Source organism: Sinocyclocheilus rhinocerous, unplaced genomic scaffold (genome assembly GCF_001515625.1).
Source record: "Sinocyclocheilus rhinocerous isolate Xijiao unplaced genomic scaffold, SAMN03320098_v1.1 scaffold68, whole genome shotgun sequence".
NCBI classification, from domain to species: domain Eukaryota; kingdom Metazoa; phylum Chordata; class Actinopteri; order Cypriniformes; family Cyprinidae; genus Sinocyclocheilus; species Sinocyclocheilus rhinocerous.
Genome location: NW_015666487.1, coordinates 66,550 through 87,298, shown reverse-complemented (window position 1 = coordinate 87,298; position 20,749 = coordinate 66,550). Strand labels below are relative to the sequence as shown.

General features: G+C 36.5%; 1 protein-coding gene across 1 annotated transcript in view; it reads right to left on the bottom strand.

Annotated features, from left to right (window-relative positions):
- Positions 1–20,749, bottom strand: part of LOC107732354 (protein enabled homolog) — an 82,202-nt gene that overhangs the window by 20,012 nt on the left and 41,441 nt on the right. The window contains exon 4 of the mRNA XM_016543650.1: positions 10,712–10,784. Coding sequence (XP_016399136.1) covers positions 10,712–10,784 — 73 coding nt within the window. The remainder of the gene's footprint in view (positions 1–10,711; positions 10,785–20,749) is intronic.

The window sequence follows — 20,749 nt, the reverse complement described above, 5'->3', positions numbered from 1 at the left end:
ACAACTTTTACTTGTAATGGAGTAATATTTGACCAGCAGTATCTGTACTTTCACTCAAGTAATGGAGCTGAGTACTTTGTCCGCCTCTGCCTGGGATATATATATTATATTTATATATTTTTAATATATTTTTATAATTATTTTGAGGTAACTATTGGGAAAAGCCATGGAAACGCGAGTAAACAATGAGACATTTTAGGAGGCAAACTATTCTTTTAAGACACCCACTTTAACTTTTTGTTAGTTTATATAACTGTTGAGGTTTAATAGTTTAAACTGTCTCCCCACTGTGTTTGTGAAAACAGACAGCTGTCATGGGAAACTGGATAGATGATAAATAAGGCACATCAGTCTCGTCATCGGGGTTTGCATTAAAACAGGTGATCCTGCTCTTTCCATCTGGCTAATAATCTCCCACACGTCTTTTTGTATGAATGGGTGTACATGATGTCATTTCCTGGGACCTTGCCAGACACACCTTCCACTCAGCATGACAGTCATCATCATGACAAATTCTAGCTTAGATGCAGTAACATCATGCCTCCACATGTTTCCAAAGAAGAGAACAATATGGGAAACCACACCTCAATCTAAGACCCCTTTAGAAGAGCAAATTCACGCCTAAGGCTCCAACGGATACAGTCACTCCTGCTGTCTCATCAGTCCCGTCATTGAAATCGACTTCAAATCTCAGACCAAAGCTACAAAGCATGTGCAAGACATTATCTCAACTGCAGGGCCATTCACATTTATATCAAAATACCAAATGTATCAAATGTTCTACTTTTCAGTTACAGGATTAGTTCACTTTCAGAATAAACATTTCCTGATCATTTACTCACCCCCATGTCATCCAAGATGTTCATGTCTGTCTTTCTTCAGTCAGAGTTTTTTTTGAGGAAAACGTTCCAGGATTTTTCTCTATATAGTGGACTTCAGTGGGACCCAACAGGTTCAAGGTCCAAATTGTGATTTTACGCATTACGTAGTCACATTGGAAAGGTCACACATGGTTAGTTCTTTGTCTGTGTACTTCGATTCAAAATGGTAGGGTAGGGCGAAAAACTCTCATTTTCTCCTCCAACTTCAAAATTGTCAGACATCGTTTTTTACCTTTTTTTGTAAAGGGCGGTTGACTTTCTTTGCACGTTCGCTTTGTAAACACTGGGTCGGTACTTCCGCCCTTCCAACGTGACTACATAATAGTTAAAAAGTATATAATTATTTTTTTTTTTTTTAGAAAATGACCGATCGTTTCGCTAGATAAGACCCTTATTCCTCGGCTGGGATCGTGTAGAGCCCTTTGAAGCTGCATTGAAACTGCAATTTGGACTTTTTTAATCCATTGGGTCCCATTGAAGTCCAGAAAAATCCTGGAATTTTTTTCCTCAAAAACCTTAATTTCTTTTCGACTGAAGAAAGAAAGGCATGAACATCTTGGATGACATGGGGGTGAGTACATTATCAAGAAAGTTTTATTCTGGAAGTGAACTAATCCTTTAATATAATTCAGAATTAGCATATATACAGTTGATTAAATGCTGAACGATAACTGCATTACAAACCTCTCCTTCTCTAGCAACTGTTGCCTTCTGCCTTATCAGACTGTTTTCTAATGAATGTCTACTAAAGTCTTGCACCTTTAGTTTTAAACAGAGTTTTACACAAGATATCCAAAAATGTAGTAAAACAGTCTATGCACTTAAAATAGTGACACAATGTACTTTACCCTATTTTAAATAAATGTTGAGAAGTGCAGGCCGTGGGTTAAACTGTGTCAGTCTTCATTCTCAAATGAATGTGTGTAACATCAGTAAGAACACATACATTTGCTCCAAGGTAAATTAATATAAATGTAATAACTCATAATGATTCAGGTCATAGTAAAATTCCCAGTATCATAGTGTTGAATAGCTTGTAAGGGTTCTGTTCATTTATTATCACTTGAAATCTTTTTCAAATGAGGCTTTTCTCTTTAGTTGACTGATGACCATCGATTCTGATGGTGTGTTCAAATATCTTATTTATGAACTGAACGCACGTGAACTGGGAAATTCTGAACTTTCTTTAAGCCCAGAGTTTCCGAGTTTGGGGGCATGTTATTATGAAAATATGGTGGACACAATGGATGTAGCATTCATTTTTTTTGTCATGTAATAAAAAGCTAGGTAAGGTATGGCTTCAAAGGATCGATTCTTGAACATCTGAAACGGATACAACAAATGCAGCTGGGTTAATTAGAGGGGATTAAAACTATATAGAGCCAACAGTGAATCCACAAGGGACCCTATATGTAGATCTTCCATACGCTTGGTCTACTGCCCGAGTTCTCTGTATCTGCTTAATGTAGATGCCTTGTTTCAGAGTTGTTCTTGTACCTGGGTTCCCAGAGGATTATATTCTGAGCCACTCCATTATGAAATGCTGTTGAGGCGTAGATTTCTGAGAGCGTGTCCCACTTCCCCCAAAATCCCTGCTGAGCCTGAGCCATGCTCTCAGAGATGTAATTAAAGAGCGGAGGAAGCCTAGTTCATGTCTGTGATAATATACTACCCCAAAAGACCATGGCAGCCATACCGGAGCCATACATAAATCATCTCTGGATAGGGTTTTAGAACAAGTCCCCTATAGAGATGAGCGCTGACTGAATGCTTAGAAGAAATAGGGTCAAATGGATATGTGATATTATGAGACCTATATTTAATTTCCATGACACTTACGGGTTAGGCGAGGTTAACTTTTCATGATGCAACTGCCATGCAATCCCAGTGATCCTACAGGGGTGGAGAGGTCATAATATCATCAAGGGCTTCTTGTTTTCGGAAGCTGCTAAAATAAACTTAGAACAAACATTACTTTAAACCAAACTGGCATTTGACCAACAGGAAAAAGGATTTATGGGATCAAATGTGTGCGCTCCTTGTTGCTTAAATAAGAACGACACCCCAGACCTGTTTGCAAGTGCAGTTCATACCGTTTTGGTTGAGAGCTTTATTTGTGCGTAATCCTATCGGACACATACGCATTCCCTGGCATAGGAGATCACAACATTCTGAAATAACGAGCAGCACAAACACTTATAATTAGAAGCAGGCCCTGCTCTCTCAGGCGAGAGACTGGAAGGGGCCAAAATATGGGGTCGAGGGGTTCAGCAAGCCGTGCTGCTACACCAAGGGCTTACTTTAGGCCTTTTTCATTTTACTTTTTTAAGTATCACCTCTTTCTGATCATGTCAGGAAAGCAAGCACTCTAGTTCTTCAACATGCCAGTGCATTTATATAATAACCCCTTTCAACAAAACTCATGGCCACGTAAAGGTACGGTTTTGTTCCACTGCAATGACATACTAAAGCATGACAGGGATTGTTCTCATATTTTGGAGCAGACCCAGAGATTCTTGTCAAAGGGTCATCCAGTATACTTTCAAGAAGTTAAACCTGCCCACAGAGTGAGAAAGTCAAGAAGTCCCATAAAAAATGATTTTAAAACAATGATCAAATAGCAGGCAATTGACCAATTGGAATCTGCACTAGTTTATGACAGTTCTACTGCAGTTTAGAGTATTCTTAATATAGGAAAAACTACAAGCAATGCAAAATTTGCTTACCCTCCCCTCAAACATTCCCTTCTCGAGCATGGAAGAAGGACTTAAAAGATGGGAAACATGCAGCAGATCCATTTATTGGCATCTCCATCCTGACATCAGTTACCAAGGAAACAGCAGCTAAGGGAGTGTAGGCGGCTCACAGCCTGATTCAGAATGTCTTCCAACAACTTACTACAACAGACTCCAAAGGCAGTATGACTTCATTAGGTTTTAAAACAGGAGTACTACAATAAAAAATACAGGATAACAAGATATAGAAAATAAATTTTTTGGCAAAACAATACCAAAAAAATCTGTATTGCATAGAAAAATTATTACATTGGTGCTTGTCAAGTCATCACATTATTCTATGATAAATACCCTGATCGTTAAGTATTTTGTCCAAATTTCCAGTTTTAAAATTCTTGAAGTAAGATAAATTTACAGTTATCTTACCGGTCTTCAGAGAATGTATCTTTAAATACAAGTGTGTTTTGTCTTATTGCACAAGCAGATTTTTTCACCTATTTTGAGTATCTACCTTTTTCCTAACGAGCCTACTGCGCTTTAAATTATGGGAAGCACTTCCAGTTTGGGGAAGTTCCACTCAAAAAGACTGCAAAAACAAATCTTTTCAAATCATAGGACTGAGCTGCAAATAATCCTTATCCATCATTTTGACTGAACGGGCTGTCAATTTTCATTCATTTTCTATTTTCAGAAGTTAGGAGAATAACATTACGTTTAGTATATTAATGTGAAGTGATATAACAACAATATCTACAGAACATCTCTTTTCAGCTTGCTGCATTATTTTTTTCCTCCTCATTATTTTCATGTTTCCTTTGTATTCCACTGTAAGTAAATGAAAAAAATACAACATACTGTGCATTTGTGGTCTGCTCTCCCAAGTTAATTTACTATATAAACCATGAATAATTCCCTGGAATGCACTAAGAATCTTTAATTTTTCTCCCCAAATCTTCATGTCTCTTTCCAGGTTTGTTTTCACACGGATGCTATAAAATGTATTGTTACGAAATATAAACATACATTACTTTAATGATATTTAACACATCCGTAATATTACTGCGGATAGTAGTGGGATCTTTAGGAGTTGTTCATGGTATGTTGCAAGTAGTTTGTTAATGCTTTTACACTTTAAAAATTTCCTTTTAATGATCGATGGTTGAAGGGTGAGTGAAAATGTCACCTCATTGTACCTAGTTTTTGAAAATGCCTATTATTGTGTTCATAGAGCGAACCTTTTGCTGATTGCTTGTGGTGTTAACGGTTATGGTGTAAAAAGTTACTCTGATAATTTGCGCAAAGTGTCATGGGGCGTAGGAAAAATGTGGATAAACTGAAACAAAACTGTCAGCTTAGTGAAACAAGAGACACTTATTTTCATTATACACTTACAACACTTTTAATATTTAACAAAGAGTTGTTAATGCAACATGTTATAAGGACTAAAGGCTTGTTCACACCGGGACGAATATCGCGCGCGATTATCGCTGACATTTAACGCATCGTGACTAAACAAAGTGCGCCAATGTGAGTGTGCACACCGACGATAGGATTCGATGTGTACCGGGGTATTTCTGTTTTTCATTAAGCGCCATCTAATGTCAGGGAGTGAATTTGCACGTTCACTAGGCTCATCGCCAGCGAAAATCGCTTGGGAATGAACACAAAAGACGCGTGGAAAAACGTCGGCGATAAGCACGCGCGATAATCGTCCTAGTGTGTACGAGGTTTAACGACACTAAGTCTACATTAAGTCTAACGACACTAATTAAACACTCATTAAGAAGTAAGCTATGTGAAGTTATGTGTATCATTCCTAACTTGCAGACCCCAAAATGCTGTATGAAGATTAGTGATATAAAAGAAAGTCACAAGTAGTCCAAAATATCACTACCAATATTTGAAAAAATTGCTTGAAAATCTAAAAAATAATTATGTGCAGAAAAGCCAACATTGACTAAACAATGACAGACCATTGTGTGCAAGAGAGCAGAATGAGCACCATATTGAAATCTTTTTGGCAAGTCCAACTCTCCTCTCTCCTGGAAAGGCTCGGCAATTTGGTTAACATTGGCTGTTTCTTTTTCAATGCTTCCTCCAAAATGTAAACAAATTTGGCCCCAGCTCACTGATTCCCCCTTACGCAGAAGGAAGAACATCTTTGAACAGAGAGGGCGGTACAGCACATCCCGAAGGAGCTCAGAAAGCAGGATGTGGGTTTTCTGTAGCTGAAGGGTCATTCATAAAGAGATGACAGACATCTGGATGAGGCTGCCGAGCGATCCGGCGCATTATTGTGCTGAAGTGTGAAGAAGTGGTTATGATTACGACAATCCGCTTTAAATGATGCTATCAGTCTGCTAATGAGGTGGTGGCTCTTTTCTCGCACTGCTAGCGGGATATGGATGGGGAAAATGTTCTTTTGTGTCTCCACCTGACAGATGTGCTGAAAGCCGGCAGAGCAGCAAACCTGTATCAGCGTCCTGCTGACTATTTTTATCCTCCCATTATGCCACTTCATGTCTTTTTAATCAAATACTAATACGGGATATTTTTGGCTCACAGAACACGAGTCGACCCACATGTCACTGCGGTCCTGCTGGAGTTGGAATGGCCTGTAGAAAAACATGAAAGCTAAAAACTACAACCTATATTTTTATACATGTAATCCCCTGGAAACTAATCCGTGATGTCCTGGTGACGGGAGACATGACCAAATATTTATTTTTCCCAGCAGGAAAGTAATACAAATGTAGCATGTCTCAGTACAGGGGATGGCATGCATTTCAGACCTAAAGGGGTATAAATGCGCCACAAGATCATTTTTGAGGTCGTTCAAGAGTTTTTGTCATCATTTCATCGTGAGGTTTACAGAAATGCTCGAGTCTCTAATTCAAAGCATGTGTGTACTAAAACTCTCCACAAAATTAAAAGACAAAAAGAACACAATCCCGAAAAATTGCTCCGGGAAGAAACATTCTGGGCCTCAACCATAGTGGTTGTTTTGCACAAACAAACAAAAATGGACACAGACTCATACTAAAAGAATTTAGACGTAAAACCACAGAGAATTTTCTTGAAGTCTCTATTTTGAATTAAAACTGCACTTTTCAGTCATTGCTTCAATGTAATTGTTACTACAAGTATTAGGATATTATGCAACACCAATTTCTTCATTTTAAGGTGGTCTGCACTGGTCAAACTACTTGCTATTAAGATAAATTGCAGTCTGTGATCAAAATAAAAGTCGTGTTATGCATCTAAAGTTCTGTCTGTAAATCAATGTCTTTTCAAGGTAACAGTTCAATCGGTGCATTATAACAATAACTAAAATTCCTAGTAGCACCTTCCATGCAAGCATGTGACCTTTATTTTAAAGTGACCTCAGAAATCCTTTGACACACCACCAGAGTCCTGTGGCCTGTCTGACAGCACTCCTAATTCGTCTTCTGACAGTATGCAGATGCCCTGATAGCTATTTATAAATTGTCTGTGAGTAACCTGCCTCTCATTCCTTTCTTCTGCTCTCCTTCACAGCAGTATTGTATCAGGTTTGCATCACGAGATGACATCAGACACCAAGCATGCTTCCAGTTCCATTGACTGCAATAGCTAAATATGGCTGTCGGCCGGCCGGGTGGGCGGCAGCAGGCCAACTCCATTACACGCACTCAAAGACATTCTTTTAGAATGCCTTTACTTTCTGGCAGATCTTCCACAGAAAGGGGAAAATATCCTTATAAGGAACATTTCCACTATATGTACACTACAGCACCTGACTGATGAACACAAGATGTTAGAACCTATGAATGACTGTTTCAACTTCCTTAAAGGGACAGTTCACCCCAAAATGATTATTGCTAACCCTCATGTTTCTTTTGAATGAGTCAAAAACAGTGTGTAACCAGTGGTGTCCGATTCCTAAATTTAATGACTTTTATGAGTTGGCACTTTAATGATTAGTTCAAAAAGACATGTTACTGATTGTAAATTTGAAATAATGCCCTGAATTATTTACAGAAATAATGATAGCACTTTATTTTATAGTCCTGTTACTCATATACTTGTTATATTAATTATAATAACTGGGTAATAACTAGTTACTTACCCTGAACCTACCCCTAAACCTAACCCAAGTAGTTAACTTACCATATTGGCCCGAATATAAGACGACCCTGATTATAAGACGACCCCCCCCCCCCTTTTCCAGATGTACCTTTTGGAAAAAGGCTTTTTAAAAACCAAATCTTGTTTTTTCTCAGTAGAACACATTTTCATATTGCATATTTTTCCTATTTTAATATTTGTTTTGAAAGTATGGTAAAAACTGGTAAAATGTACCAACAATCACATTTAAAAAATATACACTTTTTCATATACCATAAAAAAAAAAAACAGGTAACGTTAGCCCATTTGAATTAGGACATTTAGGCTATCCATCTAATAGTAGCCTACCAAAATCTTATTAACAGTAGAAGTTAAATCTTACTGTAGTCTTCAAATCTGGGTACTGTCATACGTTTTAAAATCACAAAGAGAGTTTGGTGCCATCAGGCTAACGTGACAGTCACAACTCATGCAGCTGTAAGGTTTTCTGCTTCTTTTGTTTTTACTCGCAATCTTTACAACACGCATTACATTACGTATTTCATGGCACACTCGTTTTATGCGTATTTGGCGCCACCTAGTGTTGTGGGTGTATTATTGAAATGTCAAAGTCTAGACCCTGAATATAAGACGACAGCGATTTTTCAGATGTATTTCCAAGAAAAAAATATCGTCTTATATTCGGGACAATACGGTATATTATCCAGTACTTCCTTAAGCACACTGTAAGCACGGGTAAGTGCACATACTGTAAAATAAAGTGTAAGTGAAATAACTAAGAGTCTCTTTTATATGTAAGCAAAATCTAATCTTAATTGAACTTTAATTGAACTGACATTTTGAGTTGTAAAACCAAAATACTAAATATGTACCATAAAAGTAGCCATGCATCGCTATCATACAATTTCTTTAACAATGGAAATTTCAAAGAGGTGGATCCAGTATTATTGTTAACTAAAACTATTAAAAATGATTGAAAATTTATTGAAATTAAGTTGAAAAAATATAAAGCTAAATCAAAATAATAATAATAATAATGACAAAAGCACATAAAATTACTACAATTTATACTAAATTTAAAATAGAAACCGAAAAATAGATAATATTAATAATATATAAAAAATATATTATTTTAAACAAGTAATAATAAAACTGGATGGGTCCCATCATTTATTTTTGCAGTCTATTTAATATCTTATTTTAATCTGACCCAACACTAAAACGACTTCAAAATTACTTCACAGAACATTATTTGTGTAAAAATAGCCAGTTTTGAAGGGAAGGCCAGAGCTATTAAGCCCTCCACAGCATTTAACTATGCAAGAGAAAGCACTGTCTGTCCCACACTATTTTAATAAATCCCAAAACACCGTCTTGATGTAACATACACATGATTATAAATCAGTATCGTGCCTGCAGTGTACTGAAGCCGTGCACCCTCCTCGGGCACACTTCACTATGCCGTGGAGCATATCTGTCTGGAGTGAAAAAGCCAGCCAAACAATGTTTGTTATGCAGGACGTGCAGCATTGTCCAACGCCGTCCTCGCCTGGCTCACAGCACGCAGGGAATACACCAGTGGTTAATGTTTAACAGGCTGCAGGGGCTCTGCAGATAAAGCCTGTGAAGATTTAACATTTCTTCTGTAGCAGAGAAGTAGGACATGACCACTGCTGAGTCACCATCAAAAGACTGAGATCATATTCAGTATTCAATAGAGCATCCCAGACTCCCTTGGGTTCATCTCATGGAATGATGCATCACTGATGGAGAAACACTCGCATAGCAGATCTACTCTCCGTCGAGGCAAAGGCTAATAACTTTCATTAAGTCATTAACGACAACACAATTTTAAAATAGACCTTTTTTACATAATAAATGCCTCAGCTCTTACTGTGAATGATTTGTCACGTACGTTAATCTAAAGAAAAAATTGGGCAGAAGGATTTTCATACTCTTTCTGCTCCTTCGTAATGATTTTTCAGCTGATGTAACCACATAAAAAAAAAAAATTCACGAGTACATCTGGGTTAAAAAAAAAAAATTATAAAAAAACTGGGATAAATAAAAATATATTTATAAACGTAAATATAATTAAATTCTATATACTTTTTCATTTTTCAGATAGTTATTTTTTTATAAAAATTTTTTTTAAATGCCATGCTTAAAGGGATAGTTCACCCAAAAATGAAAATTACCCCATGATTTACTCACCTTCAAGCCATCCTAGTTGTATATGACATTCTTCTTTCAGACGAATACAATCGGATTCTGCAGTGTGAGAGTTCACCTGGTTCATATTCTCACCATCACACATGCAGATGTCAACTCGTAATCTATGAGTGCACATGTTCTTCATGGGGGTGGAAGGTGTTTTGTGGATGTAATTTTCCCACTAAAACAAATTTTACACTAGGGCTGCAAAGCGATTAATCAATTCAAAATAAAAGTTTGTTTACATACTATATTTGTGTGTACTGTGTATATTTATTATGTATACATAAACACATACACACACACACATATATGCATTTATTTAAAAAATATATTTGTATGTATTGTATGCATTTGTATGTAAACACTTGTATATAAATTATATTAGATCTAAATATAAATACTTTATAAATCTAACATATTCTTTCTTAATTATAGATGTATGTGTGTGTATTTATATATACATAATAAATATACACAGTACACACACATATAGTATGTAAACAAACTTTTATTTTGAACCGATTAATCGCTTTGCAGCCCTATTTTACACCTTAAAGAATTAATTTTGAGTAAATATCACAGTTCTGTTGGGATTTGGGGAAAACAAATAAGAGCCCATGAAACAAATAAATAACTTACCACACCTTTAAATGATGAGTAAGCATCAGAACCCAAAGGCTTTTTGTTTGCTAGCTGATTCAAGCCACTACTACACATCAACCCCTGTTTATACGGATTACTGCAGTCAGTGTCTGTAACTTTGGTTTTTACCTTCTCTGCACCTCCAGCTCCTCTGGTGAAGGGCCATTCTGCACCTGAGGGGTCTGTCTTGGCATCGGGGGGCCTGTGGAAAAAAGGGAAAAATCTGGAATGAGCATCAGTTTGAAACTTGGAAAAAACTTTGAAATCTGATCAATAATGTAAAGCACGCTGGACAAGCCCCAAAAGAGTAACAGAAGATCAGGTTTTAGAGAGAGAGAGAGAAACATGGGCCACTGGTTGCAAGACACATTGATCAGGTGTGTTGGACAGCAAGAGTTAATTAGGACATTATATATCAGGGAAAGGGGAAATGATTATCTGTAAAAGGAACCGTCAGCAGCAGTTCAAATCACTATCACGTAAAAAAAAAAGAAGTGCTAAGCACCGAAACTTCACATATTTGTCACTTTATCTAAACAAAACGTAACATTATAGCATTTTTCTCTAAACAGAACTTCGTTAGAAATGGAAGCTTATGCATAACTGTAACAAACATTATTATAAACTAAAATAAAATGAAAATATAAATGGAAGGAAGGAAGGCTGGCTGATGACCTCATGCTGGAAATATATAATGCAGATGGAAACCCAAGCCTTGATATTGTCTTAATTTACAGCATAGTTTGAGTATAGAGGCTTTGCTTATTTTGCCAGGCTGAATTTGAGAGCAGAGGAAGGTTGAGGTCTGAATGAAAGCTTAGCACGAGCACAGGACAAGTCTCTGCCGTGACACGCTTGACTAATCGATCAATGCAGCATTGTGCAGGTGAGAGAGGTCTGTTTACAGAGTCTGGAGGAAAGGCCCTCTCTGTAGCTCATTACCAGACTTCATATGCCCTCTGCCATTTCTTGTTTATTTGCTACACACAGCAGAGCACTGCAAAAACAAGAACTTTTTTATCGTTACACCTGTTTGACCTGTTTCTTTCCTGCAGTTTCATCATTTTAGTGGGGGAAGGTAGTCTAAATAGCAACATACAGACAAACTATTGACAACACAGCAAAAGGTCTGGTCCACATTGCTGATTTGAGACCATCTGCCCAACAAAAGGCCGATAATTGAAAATGTTTTGAATGTATTTCTCTAAAATGGATTATGCCAAAATAATAAAATCTAAGCAAGCTAAAATAACAAAACATAACATTTCACATAACACATAACATTTCACAAAAAAAAGCATAAACCCTAAAAAAAAATATATATATATATATAAAAAAAAAAAACATTTAACAAAGTATAAAAAAGAGCCTTTAAAAATAACAACTTCAAATAGCCTAAAAATAACAAAAAACAAAACAATACAAAACCTGAAGAACAACATAACAAAACATAACATTTAACATACATTACATATCATAAAAACATCATAAAACAATTTCACAAAAAACAACAAAAACTTAAAAAATAAACTAAAATAATATAAAAATATAACATTTAACATAACATAAAACCTAAAAAACAAAAACAAACAACAGCAAAAAAACAATATAAAACCTGAACAACGTAACAAAACAAAACAACAATTAACAAAACATAAAATACAAAACATAACAACAAAACATGTTTCACACAACATAAATACAATATAAAACAAGACAAAACAACATAAAACAACATTTAACAAAACATGACTTACAAAACATAAAACAACATCTGTCCTGGGATAATAAGTAGCATCTTTTTTACATCAACATGAAAGTTGCAGCAAAGTAGATCATGGCATGCAATGCACACCAAGTAGCAAAGCTAAACTCAACTTTAACCAGAAACAAATGGCTTGCAGAACACATTAATTGGATTAAACAAGTCTGAATGCAGAATTCTCCCTACAGCACAAGACTCCATGAAAAAATATGACATTAGAGCTGAGCCATCTGGACAAGCCAAGCAGTAATCAACTCATCTGTCAAATCTAATCTAAAATTACAGTTCTGTGCCCCACTTTAAGAAAACCGACCATTCGTGATTGTCCATGTTTGTGTAACCCTCTCTGCAAATTCCCTTCTCAAATGTTCTTTGTCTTTAACACATAAAACACACCTACGCTAGCCTTAATGTGTATGTAAAAGGCCCTGTTATATAAGCAGGCACCCTCAGTTTCTCTTCCTTCCTTGAACAGAAACATTACTCAACATTACTCTTAAAACGTGATGAGCTAATCACAAATTATCAAAGCTATTCAGATATAATCTAATGAGTCAGCAGATATAGTCTCTCCAGAGACCAAGGTCAAGTTATACAAATATTAACTTGATTTGTTTTTATGGCCATTATGGAGATTTTTGAGTGCAATGACTGTAATTTGAAACTCTGACACAAAGGCAAGTATACTTGGCCCATTTAACCCTGGCCAATCTGAACAGCACTTTAAAGGCTGGCTCTGGTCCAAAAGCACTCAGTGTCAGCTTTAATATGGACTGATCCTCCTTCAAGCCAGTTTGGTAATGTACTGCCATTAGATCACACACAGATAGCATAACCTACAAATTGACTACTTATTCTACTAGCATGCACAAATAAAATAAAATAAAATAATAATTAAGTCAATATGATATTAATTATAAAAAATAAAATATAAATAATAAACATGATGCATCACTAGAAGCATAATTAAATGTGCATCTTATATTAGTTTAATATGTATTAAAAATAATAAAAATAACAATAAACTTGTTTCTTGTACCACCTTAGCTTGCTGAATTCGCACAAATATGTAATTATTAATTATTAGTAATTATTCAAACACAAAATAACAAAATAATATAATAAAATAATAGTAAATAATAATAAAATAAAATAATAAATAAATAAATAAAATATAAAAGTCAGTGAAACCAGAGATCACACCTAAATATCAGCTCCATTTATGTTTCTACTTCTTAATGGATTGTTTACGGACCAACAGAAAGCTAAAGAGTCAGAATAGCACCTACATGAGAGGAGGGAACCACCAAGCCTCTTCTGACAGCAGATGTATTGTAGAAGTCCATCCTGATCTTTAGGTACACTTGTAACAAGTGCACTAAAGACATTCGCATCAGCTCCTAAACTGCCATCAATGACTCCATGAGATCTCAAAGAGAGCAGCATGTTGTTCTGGCTATTCTCAAGCAAACACTGCAGTGGTAAAAAAAAAAAAAAGACTGGACCAACAGGCTGGCAGTCAGACGTTAGACGCTCTGCCACAACGTTCACTGAGCAGGATGTGGTCCACTTATTGCACTTTCCGGACCTGATCAATTATTCATGCCTGGATGGGCGAAGGGTAAAGCGGTCAATGTTACAACCACATCCCAACTATTATGATCAGGTGGGTTGGAGGAAAACAGGGGGTTTAACCATTTCGAGGCAAGGACAACGAGATACAGCTGAGACACTAAAATCTGGAGATCTACTATGAAGGGCAAATTTTAGATATACACTTCAGAAAAATGAGGGGGAAAAAAATACTATTTTCCTCAGGGAGGATCAATGAAGTTTCTCTAAGCACTGACAGAGAGAAACAAAGCTTGTCTTGGCCGCAGGACCAAGTAATGGGCTTGAAATCAAGTTATCGGATGATGTCACCAACAACTAATAGCCATGAATACACCGGAGAGCTGAATCATCTTTCACACCATCAAAATTCACACCATACTTTAGGACCATAATAAGAGCACAATGAGCTCAAGGGAGGAAAAAGAAATTCTGTTTCCTTCTGAAACTTTGCGTAGTTTACCAGTACTTACTATATGTACATACCACATAAATATATAATACTATTGTAAATGTCACCATACAGGTGCATTAGTTTCACAATTTGAGTTGAATTACTGAAATAAATGAACTTTTCCACGACATTCTAATTTATTGAGATGCACCTGTATATTAATACATAAAATAATACTGGATCTCATTTCATATTCTTTTTTTCAACTCAAAATATATGAAATGGTATGCCAAGAAATGTTTGGTTATCATTTTATAGTTTTTTTTTAAATTTGTTTGCTTGTTCATTTTTAATTTTATTTTACTTAAACTGTGGAACAACAAAAGATATTTTTAAGATTTCGGTCGATACAATGAAAGTCAACGGGTGCGAAACTGGCTTGACATTTACTGTATGGACCCCCCCCAAAAAAAATCTAAATATTCTTTGAGATATCATCATCTGTTTTAAATAAATTCATACAGATTTGGAATGACATGAGGCTAAGTAAATTATAACCAAATGCTAATTTTTGTGTGAATCTTTTTAACAAACATAAAACATCCACATTAATCCATAAATGCACTAATCAGGTGCAACGCGGTAAGTAACAGAAACACAAATTAGGCGATCAACAAATGTGTGTGACATGGTCATGGTTGTTCTGGATAAAAACTAATTTGTTAGCAATAGTGGAGTAACTCATTTACATTAAATCGATTCCTAAACCTACATATGAGCAATAGTAATTGGGATGCTTCTCTTAGCAAGCACCATTAATTATGCCCAAAGGCTTGACAATCAGTCCAAGATTGAGACACCACCTGTTCTTGAAAGACCATTTTTTTCTCCTCTATGTTTTACAACAACATTTGGGAAAAACAAACATCATCTGACACAGAGCCTCATTACCACACCCTGATGCTGTCACCTTGTAAATACAACACAAATCCCCTTATCACTCATATGTTTCGCACAACACGGGCCCAAGCCTTCCAATTAATTCCACAGTTGTGCTTCCACAAATGAGAAAATTACAGTCAAGTACTGCATAATTTGAAGATGAGGAAGCAAACCATTAGTCCGATAGCTCTAAACCGATTTTGATTGGATTCTGAGCAAGTATGTGAACCGGTTAAATGGGACGTTATTAAAGCAAGATTATGCGAGTCAAAAGAAATGTCGCGTGTCAATGCATACAGGATTTCTGTCTCAGTGGTAGAAAGGTGAACGAGTCAAAGGAGACTCTTGGTCTGTTTTAGCAGGCATCCTAGGATTAGGATATAAGGAAAATCATTAGCATCACGGTTATGACGAGTCTCGTTATTCAGGGCTCAAAGACAGAGACAGAAAATCTGGCAAGAAATGGGACTGGGACCTTAAAATAGCAGAATTCACCAGGTTCTACTTACTATAACTTGCTCAAAATAGTTTGTCCATCCAATGACACGGTCTGTTATGTCCACACAGATTTGATAACCTCCAATGTAAAAATGAAATAAAATGGTAAAATAAAAAATAAAATGAAACAAATAAAAAACTTAATAAATTGTAAATAAAATAAAATAATAAAAATAAAAAATAAAATGAAACAAATAAAAAATCTTAATAAAAAATCGTAAATAAAATAAAATAATAACTAGGAATACTACTGGCCCTAGTTCAACTGCCTCATGTACGAGGTGTTGATGTTTTCAGTGTTCGGCATTACCCCAGAGATACTAAATAGCATCACCTGATCCCACTTCAGCCCTGGGGTGGGTAAACAACTGCAGTGCCATGAGCTGCAAAATCATTGGGGGGAGGCTTTTTGATGCAATGTTGCCTAATAAAAGAAGTTCTGCTTGGAAACAGTTCTGCCATTTGTAGTCCAAATGAAAAAAAATCCGACCACTGAACATGTGCAGGGTGTAAACAATCATTTTTAGCACTTCTGAAATAAGCTGGCAAGACTGCTTTTATCTAAAGACATCCTGTCAAACTGTAGTCCATACAATGTGTTATCTTTTGTTGAGATAACGGATGTCTTTAGAAGCTATTGTCAAACTAGATTCATTACATTGTGTCAGAAAGCTGAAATGACATTGGAAAACCGTATTATCTTGGAAAGGCAAATCAAATGGAGAAAAAAAAATAACCTACAGGATAACCAAGATTGAGAATGTGAGAATGGCTGCAAAAGGAGTGAAAAGACTCAGCACACAGAGCTAAAACAAGCACACAATTCACTGAGAAAAAGAGAGCAGCTCTTGGATCATTATGGACAATCTGTTTGAGACATTTAATGACTTCTCGTGATAAACTTGGTATGGCTGTGCTGTTAAAACCCAGGAAAGGAATGTGGAGTGGTTAAGTGGTTTGATTGAACAAAATCTGTCAGCTGTCACAATTAACATACCTTGACCAGTATTTTGGTTTGACGTTTAACAGATTCAAATCTAGAACGGAGTTTCTGTCGTACTTGGTTTGATGAAACTTACAAATTGCCATGTGCTCAAAGCTGAAGTAATGCAAAAAAAAAAAAAAAACAGAGCTTGATGCTTAATTTTTTCCCCAATGATCACCTGTGCAACTAAATTGAAAAATCTGTAATAAACAGATTATTGTGCTAATACTATATACTGAATAATGTGTTAAGTCTTTCCTTCCTGTGACAGGCAACCAAATCCTTTAACAATAAACAAGACCGAAATATATGGTGACTCTTATTTTGAAATGTTTATGCTTTACTATTGCCAGCTGCTCATTCAAAAAGATAAGGGAGATAAAATAAGCACTCTCACAACCATCTACAACAATATAAACACAATAAAGAAAACATTGTCATAATTTATCAACAGTAGATCATAAGCAATATTGCGTAGTTTTCACTGAATATGAACTGCTGCCACGTTTTTACTTCGAAACATGCAGTGCTCATATTTATTTAATGAAATCATATCTTTTTGAAGTTTAATAATGACATTGGGGTATATTGCGATTCCTGCTTTTCCATGCCCAAATGTATGACCTCTTAATATGATAATTAAGACATTTGTTATCAAGATTTTTTATGACCTTAGATATCAAAAAAATACTTTTTTCTAGACATTTTAAGGACCCACTGGGACTTTTTTTTTTTAAATTCGCACATGTGCTGCTAAATACATTTTACAGTTCACACATCATTTTAAGTTGCAAATATGAGTGAGAAGCTCACACTGTGAAGCCCTGTAATCCTGCCACTAAACTAATTCTATTGGCTGAGCCGCTGCTGTTTTGACTGGCTGCTTGGGATTTTCAAACTATTTTTTTTACTTGTTTTGGTAGTAAATCTATTATTATCTATGGTGCACTTCAAATCAAGCACAATGCCTTTAAATTGTGTAACAAATTGAATAATTTTTCTTTATGGTAAACAAACATTGTATCACATGACTTCATTTCATTGGTGCTCAGACAGATGATGCTTTATTTCTAGGACAGAATCTGATAACCAGGCTTAAGCATATCAAATACTTATCCAGATTTTTACAAAGGTCAGATTTGAAAAAGGTTGTTACATCTTAATGGGGTTTATTCTGTTTTATTCATAGCCATTTTACTACATACCTCAAGCACATCACAGTTTATTTGAACCCAGCAGTGACCATTTAGTCCTGGAAATAGAGATGTACCATCCCAAAGTACCTGACTGCCCCTGCTGGGAGCCCCATCCCTCCCCATCAAACTCACTCCTCAAGATGATCTCAGTCCGGCTGATCTTCTGCGGGAAGCGGTACACTCTGGGGGCTGGCATGATGGACAGGTGCCTGCAGGCCTGCCTTTCTGCTCTGATGCTCTGAACCCGGACCAAGTCCCACTGGGAGAGTTGAGGTAGAGATATTGATCTCTACTCTTGTATACCTGAGTCAGATTCCCATTCAAAAAAAGAAAAATTGAAGAATGAAACTGCATAACTAAGAACAGAACTCAAAACAAACTAATTCCACAGCAACGAAGCCAACCTGAGTCCTGGAAGATCCCAAGAAGTGACAAGCCAAGCTCTGCAACTATTTAGAAAGCTGGAGAGGAGAAACCTTCTGCAACAAGGACTATTAAGTGTCTGGGGCAAGAGAATGATCTCATCGATAAAAAGTGTTCTGGGCTGCCAACGTCATCTCTCCCACCTTGGCTGTTGGAGCAATTTGGTGGTCATTGGAGGAGCTTAACAAACAGCAACTAAATTACCCAACTGCTGCTGTCCCATCAGCACTACAACAAACTTCACATCCTAGTCCTAAACCACAAACACCTGGCTGTCTGTGCCAGTAAGCAATCACGCTTTTGTTCACACATTCCTAGCGGTCACATCAAGGTGGGAGATAAACAAAAAAACAAAAGCGAAGAAAGAGTAAAGTTTACAAAGCTAATTAAACTCCAATTACCCGTGGGAAAGATAAAAGGTCACATTTCTCATGTAAACTCCGCAGGCGGATTGTCCGGTTTGGACGTTTTGATTTCTCAATGACAAACATGTTCATACATTACCTCACCAATACATCAATCAGCACATCCATCACGCCTCCATGTATATATAGTCCATGTTGCCAAGAGCTCTAGGGCCGTCTGCCTTGCAACAGAGATCCTCAGTCATGCTGGCAACAGCATTTATATAAAAACTCACCAAATCTCACACAGTCCATGGCTCCAGTGTCAGGGTAACATCACCCTGGCATGTGACTCTGTTGCACATTACACACAACTAAAATTAGCAGACACATTCTAGGGGTTTGTAAAAAAGAACTTTTGATTCCCCTGGACTCCTCAGCAAACTCTCACATGTCACTTCAGGGGCCGGATGACACATGCGGCACATAAAACTAAACAAAATATATACGTGAAAGGGGGGTCTTCAAAGGGGATCGCCATTAGCTAAACTTGCTTTTACAACAGGGTGACGCACAAAAATAATGCACAAAAGGGTCACAAACATTCCTATCAGGCCATGTAAACATACTACTCGATGTGATGCTCCAAAAATACAAACACAGCAACTAAGAGTCTTAAAAAAGGGATGACTACATTGTTATTCCACCTGAGTCTGTGTTTAGACACAGGGTAGAAGACAGTGGATCACATTCTGGGATTGAGGCATGTGGTACCTGACGGGTATTAGCCCACCTGAGGTCAAGAATATGTTAAGAAAACACCGGCATATTTAGTAACAAGTCTGCTTAGCAACACTGAAATTCACTGTACAATCAACATTTTACTTTTATGATTTTTTTTTTCAATCTGAATATGCCAAGAGAGTTAATAAATAATGCCAAAGAGCCAAGAGCAAAATTGTTTAAAACAAATAAATTGTTTTTTTTGCCCACCAGTGCTTTAATTTTCTAAATTGCTTGGCTGGTGGTTTTTAAGAGTTATGCAAATAAATGTGAGCGAAAAACAGTCAAGAAGAGTTTTAAGGTCAAAAATGCATATATACTATTATTGGACAAACGTGGACGAATCTCAAAGCCCTTAAACATGCACCAAAGGTTAACTGCATCTTGACTTCAGAGCTTCAGTAAAAGAGCCAATACAAGCACACACTGCAAATAAGTTCACTTAGAGATCTGGACGCAGACTGCAGTTGGTTAGATGGCTCTAATAGAACTCATTTAGCTCTACCGCAGCTGTACACAGCTTAATATTGACAATGTGAATTAAGGGAGAGCCAATTACGCTTTCCTGCTTTGGCTCGGTCACATGGGATCCTACTGTTGGCTGGTTAGTGCAGTTTAACACACTCCCCAAATCATTGTCTCCATGCCAGGTACCTACAGGCATTATCAAATTCAGCAGAGATAGCGTAGCACACAAACCAGTGCCGGTGAGTAATGCTACTATTGTAACCGGTATTTGTCACATCACAGAGTAGTAGCTCAGCAGATTCCACAAAAGTGCAGCTTTTCTAGATGTTTTTTCTAAAATCACTGCTTTTTCTAAACTACTGTTTACCTCGTCTCATTTCACACTTTTAACCTTGGCAAACATTTGTAATAATCAAACATGCTGTCTGAAAATTACACCTTGCTTGTTTGTTTAAATGAAGCTGATCAAAAAGAAAGTAATAATTTCCAGTCATGTCTTGAGAAAGCAAATTACATATATTACTAGCATTTTTATTTATATTTATATATGTATTAGGGGTGGAACGGTACACAGATGTCACGGTTCGGTACGTACCTCGGTTCGGGGGTCACGGTTCGATATGATTTCGGTACAACAGGGGAAAAAAACAAATCTACTATGCTTGGTTTCTTTTCATTTATTTTGAACAGACAGTAGTACAAATTACATTTTTTTTCCACCTAGATGTGATAATACTAAATATTATTACATTATGTTA